General features: G+C 45.8%; 1 protein-coding gene across 1 annotated transcript in view; it reads right to left on the reverse strand.

The window, feature by feature from the left end:
* Positions 1-5,922: 5,922 nt before the first annotated feature.
* Positions 5,923-6,013, reverse strand: part of IL22RA1 (interleukin 22 receptor, alpha 1) — a 4,146-nt gene continuing 4,055 nt past the window's right edge. Inside the window, exon 9 of the mRNA XM_009868213.1 lies at positions 5,923-5,998. Within this exon, the coding sequence (XP_009866515.1) occupies positions 5,923-5,998 (76 nt within the window). The remainder of the gene's footprint in view (positions 5,999-6,013) is intronic.

A 6,013-nucleotide genomic window follows, 5' to 3' on the forward strand; every position in this document is an offset into this window, starting at 1 on the left:
GCGCGCTGCTTTTAGGCACTGACTAATCAGGGGGCATTAAACAAAAGTAAATTTTACAAGCGTAGCCCTCCTTCCCTCCTTCTGTCCTGCAATTGGTTCTGAACTGTAGAGCACAAATCCTTAAACTGCTCAGATTTTCAAGTTCTAAGAGCTTCGGTTACTTTATAAAAACAGCTTGGGAAACGTAAGTGTTGCCGAATAATGTTTGTACAAACATACTTGTAAATCTTTCCCTGGCTCTTGCTCCATGAATGAAATTTTCCCTTGGCAAACTTTGCGCCTGGATTTCAGTTTTCCTGCTTTCTAACGCCAAACTGATAAAAAATACAAACCCCTCAGCTTTTACTCATAGTACAGTTTTCTAGTTTCTTAAAAATCAGTCCATGGAAAAACACAGTTGTATGGAAAAGCAGAGGTGTTGTGGTAAATGCAAAATATTCCCAAATGCAAATGAAAATACAGAATTATCACAATAATGTTACCTTGGTAGGTGTTAACTGTGGGAGAAACAAATGTGGGCAAGTGTAAGAAAGAGAAAACAAAACAGGCTCGTATGGAAAAAAAGTATCTCTGTAATTTCATGGAATGCTGCTCTCTTCAGGACTATTTTTTTAGCTGCAGAATGACTACTGGACATAAGATCTTTCCATTTGCATAGATAGTTACTGATCCAGGTTAATTTTTGCTACATCATGTTTATTATTTTTCCCTTGAAAAATTTCACTGCTTTAGAATCTAGTGTTTATTGTAAAGATACAGAGTTCTGTTCTGCTAAACCCTGTATTTTTCAATCCAAGTATGTATTTTTTTCTAAACAGACCAGTAAACCAGAATAGATTCTCTTGAGAAAACACAAAGTAAAACAGCATTTTCCTAAGAACAGCACTGGAAAAACAGTAATGACACCTGAAAGCAGATACAATTGTGAAGCACAATCTATCTCTGAATGCAATTCAGATAAAGTGATCACACAAAATACCTGCTGCTGCTATGAAGATCTTAAAAATCTTTCTAGAAACAGGAGTTTATTTACAGATAAACCGGACTCACCCTGCGAAGATTACAGTGAGAGCTCCTGTCCTCGTGAAAGAGAAGGGACAAAGGAGTGGTTCCTTCTCCCTGTTGATGACACTAAGAATGACTCTCCCCAAAAGAATGTTCCCCATGTTGGAGCGCCCATCCTGGAGTCTTAAATATAGCGTCCTGCCGGGCCACCGCGGGGACAATGGGGAGACCCCTGCAGGGGCTGCTCAGTCCCAGCTCTTCACTGCAGGGGTGACTAAGCCCAAACTCTTTCTCAGATCGGGCAAATTATTGCCTTTGCCAAATGATATAAGGGAGGACAGGTGCCTCCGAACTCAGGCATCAGAGTATTGTGTTATCCTCTGCTCATGTAGGATAGAAGTTTACAAAGCATCTGAAACGAATTTTAAACATTTCAATCTTCTCCAGGAATTTCCCTTGGGTTAACGCTGCCATCACTGCGTAACAGAATTAAATAATTTGCTTTGACATCCCTTTAGTGAATGCCAACTCCAGCCAAGTGATGTCAGTGTGTGATTAGATCAGGAGCTAACCGCAGCTCTTCTGTTTGAGTTGGCTGGGACTGTTACTCTTTCCTTATTACAGGCAAATGCTGCCCCAGCCCTGGGTGAGCTCACATATCCAGCTGCCCAGGGTGGTAGCTAAGAGTCCGGGGTGGGGTAAAGGAGCAGAGACTGCTGATTTTCCATTTATTTGATGTAGGCTTGCAGTTTCGGCATTCAGGATAAACCCTTTCCAGCGGGAGGGCTTTTACGTGGTGTGAGAAGGAGAAATGAAGATTTGAAAGTAGCAAAGCTCTGAGGCCGCAGTACCAGTTTGTGAGCCAGATGTTTTCCAGCTACATTTTATTAGTTGAAGAGGCAGCGCAGCAGCAGCGGGCTGCTCACAGCTGCTACAGGTCTGTAAAGGGCATGTGTAAGAGTATAAAGTTGCCGTTCGGGATGAAGCTGAAGGTCTGGTCAGTGCAGTGTCCTAGGGGGCCGGAGCTTTTCATGGGCTGGACGCAACACTTTCTTGTCCCTGATGAATTGCTTCGTTCCTTTTTGAACATTTTCTGATTCTGGCCTCCACAAGGAAATGAATTCCACCCGCAAATGAGGCACGGTTTGAGTCACCCTGCCCCTATCAGTGGGCTGCATTTCTAAGAACCGTTGCGTGCTTCACCATCCAAATGAAACAACGCTGACCTCCAGCAGGATCAGCACTAGGACTACAAGGACTTCTCTGTGTGACGTTTATTTAGTGGCTGGGGTGGGGGTATTCCTAAAAAAGCAAGAAACAGACACTGCTCAACAGGCATGACTGAACACCTGTGGGTATAAGCTGAGCTGTAGAAATGAAGGAACACTCTTCTTGGTTTTGAACCATTGCGTCACCACTTGAAAGCTTTCCTAAATTTTGCACGATGCAAGTAGTGAGTAACTGTTGCCTTTTCAGTTTAATCTTTAAAAAAATCATTCATCTTTGTCATATCAACCCTCTGTTGTATGTTTGAAGAAGAGTCTTTTCTTACGCTCTCCTCATGGATGCTGTTTCCAACCTTTGGCAGCTTTCGTCACCTTTTTCTCAAAACATCTCACCTAATCATTACCTCAGCCTGAGAAGATCTACATGGACATTTGAAATCCTCTGAACCAGCATGTGCAAGGCCACTGGTTAGCACTGTGATCCAGCTGCCCTGCAAGTCCTTTCACGTAGTTCTGTGACACTGTACCTCGCCAGCGCTAAGGCAGTACTGCTAGGGCAGTGCGATGCCGGAGCTGAGACACAAAGTCTATTTTATCAGTCTCTAATACTCTCAGAGCTGCCCTCACCTCTGCTTCGTTCTGTCTCCAGAATTTAAAGCTTTTAATTAATTCCCTGAGTAAGATTTTCCTCAAAGAACTTGTTAAAAAAAAAAGCATCAGTGATTTTTTTTTTATAAAAAACAGGGCACCTTTCCAAATACCGAGGGAGAACGTGAGCTTCCCTCTGCGGCGATGCCTTCGTGCCTGCACAGGGATCCCTGGTGAGCTGGGAGCGGGGCTGCTGCTGTGGGGAGCGGCCAAGTGACAGCTCCCAGATATAGCTGAGAAGACAAAGAGTAAAAGTGCGCTCTAGGGTTACAGCTGCCACCTGCCACGCCGATATCCGTGTGACAGCTGGAACTGCAACGCTCCCCTGTCATCGTCGTGACATCTGCCTAGGAATAAGCATGGTCTTTGTGGCAAGGAACTTCTAGTTTTTATTCTCTAGAGCTATCAAAACAGTTCTCTGGAAAAGTCAAGATAAATGAGGAACAGTCTGTTGTTGGATACAGATGGCTTACACGGGAAGACCTTTGAAACAGTGTTGAAATCCTCCTCTTTATCTGAAAATGTCCTTCCACAGGGCAGGAATAATTAGCTCCTACTGTAGCTGTGTGCTGCGACGCATTTTGAGACAAACAAGGCCATCAGTGTGATTATGAAAAGCGAAAGGCACTAAGGTCAGCGCCTGTCGATGGGGGGTGGCTGAGCACTTCCCTCACACAGCCACAGTAAAGCTCAGTCGCGTCAACATCTGCTTCCAAGCTTTTCCACAGATAGTTTTAGAAAGGGTGATTGTCCTGGTATAATTAAGAGGTGACTAATGATACAAGAATCGATATCCTCCAGCCTAAAAGATAAATATTGGCTTAGCCATGATCGGAGCAGGAAGTTGAGAATATTGCTCTCCATCTCCTCCCTAAGACGCGGCTCACAGAGTCTCTCAGCTGCATTCCCTGTTCCCTCCCGTTGCTGCTGTTAGGGCTAGAACAGGTGAGGAATGAGGACACGGTGGGGCAGTAGCTGGGTTAAGATCATTCCTGCCATTTGCAGCCTTTGAACGTAGTCAGAGCTTTTCGCATATTTGAGGTGCCTGAAGAAGAGACTGCCCTCCCAGCTGTGGGACGCTTTGCATCTTCAGGCACCGATACACATTCTGGAAATCTGACCTTAGGTTTTCTGCGCTTCGGTTGCCGTTTCTCCTGGGCCACCAAGATGATACATTTATTGAGGGCTGGACACGATCACACCCTGTGACAGAGGGTCTGCAGAGGGGTTTGAAAAGGCTTTTAAATAGGAAGTGTTGTATTTTTTTGCAGCATCTTCCAATGTTTTTCTGAGGCCCCCTTCCCTTCCACACTGAGCTGCCCACACTGACGCTGTGCTGAGGGTTAGGGTTTCACAACAGGAGCCAAAATGTTGTCAATGTGGCATTTGATTATTCCCCAAGTAGCATTGCTGGGAGTGTTGCTGACACAAGATATCCAGCCCACGGGCGACTCTGAATAAGGTGATTGGCATCTCTGGCTTGAAACGGAGCCTCTCCGGGGAGGAGATAGCGGGGCAGAATGTTACCCCGGGGGCATCGTGCTCCCTGGCACCAGCAAGCTGGGCTGCTCGAACGGCAGCATTTCTCTGTGTGTTGTTTTTGATGGTAAGGTTTGGACAGAGCGTTCATGAAACAGCTCAAACAACGTTCCACAAAACCTTCGATACCGAACGGTCTGAAGCAGAGCTCGCACGAGAGAAAGGCCCTTCGGGGTCACCGCCCGGGCCACATGCGTGTCCACACCCTTCATACCCTGAGCCGCGACACCTCGGCACCCCATCGGGCAGTTTGGCTTTTTGGCCTCGTTACGACATGGCCACGGTGATTTGTTCGTTACTGAGGCTGGACCTTTGCCTGTACAGGTTCTAGGACTATTCCTTTAATCCTGGGTTGAATCATCCCAGCCCATTGCTTCACACGGCTGCGGTTCGTTTGCAAACTCACGCCAAAGCAAGTGGAATTTAGCCTTTAGCCTCAGCTTGCCTGGACTGAGAGAACGGCAAGTGCGCTCATGGAGAGAAGAGCTGAGCTTTGCTCCTGGTGAGCCTTTCCCTGGCAGTGCTTTGCGTTCGAGCACTTCCCCATTTCAGTCAAAGCCTTGCCTCTTCCTACAAATGGTTTCAGTTCTCCTCTAAAACTGGTGTCAGCAGACACTCCTGCTTTTTCACCACACCAGGGGAAATCAACAGGCTGAGCTGGGCTTTACTCTTAATGCAAAATAATGGCTCCTCTGTCCCTGGAGTAACTACTGTTGCTTTCAGTAAAGGTGCAGTGCTACAGGAACTTTGCTCTCAGTTTACGTTAGTTTTGGTTCATTCCAGCCCTGGAGGTGGGTGCGCTGGGGGCAGGAGCAGAGGAGGGCTCTGCAATTGTAGATTCTGTCCTTCTACAAGCATTTACTACACGTCCTTATCCTGCTGTTCTTTCACAGCAGGATAAGGACGTGTAGTTTCACAGAACTCCTGCATCAGGAGCTATTCCCACAGTTTCAGCAACTGCTTTAAAGGCAAAGTGTGTCTCCTGGAGGCAGCCTGGTGGTTTGTGTGAATCATGTATCCAAGGGTAGAACACCAGTACATATTTAATTCTTTTACTGCATCACGATACATTTAATTCTTTTAGGTTTGTATACATCCGCACCTGAATGTCTTCAAAGAGTGGATTTATCTTGGACCTGGGTCTTTGGTGTTGGTAAAGAGCAAATGCAGTTTCAGTTGTGAATTTTGCAGAATTTTCAGTAAACTGAATCTGGAATTTGATTCTTAACTCAGCTTTTAAAGTAGTGCAATTCGTAATAAATGTGAAGAACACGCAAGAAATAAAGGCCTGTTATTTAAGTGCAATAAGACAGTATTGCAGTGTCCTAGGAAGTAATGGTATCAGTACAGGTGCCTGTCTCCATGACAGAGCAACAGTGGAAAAAGTCTGACAGCTTTGTGCCGTGGTAGTACAGCCAAGGTTAGCTGCCTTCATTTGCACTGCACTGCTGCAGGGTAAGCTACTACGTCAGGCAATCACGGATTTTAATATCATCGAGCCCTCCTAACAAAATTCTGTGTTTTCATCCCACAGTACTTTTAAGTTCAAATCTTTGAACAGCGTAGCGAGAGGAGTGCCACTGTCCCGCTCCGAG

Source organism: Apaloderma vittatum, unplaced genomic scaffold (genome assembly GCF_000703405.1).
Source record: "Apaloderma vittatum isolate BGI_N311 unplaced genomic scaffold, ASM70340v1 scaffold2964, whole genome shotgun sequence".
Classification (NCBI taxonomy): domain Eukaryota; kingdom Metazoa; phylum Chordata; class Aves; order Trogoniformes; family Trogonidae; genus Apaloderma; species Apaloderma vittatum.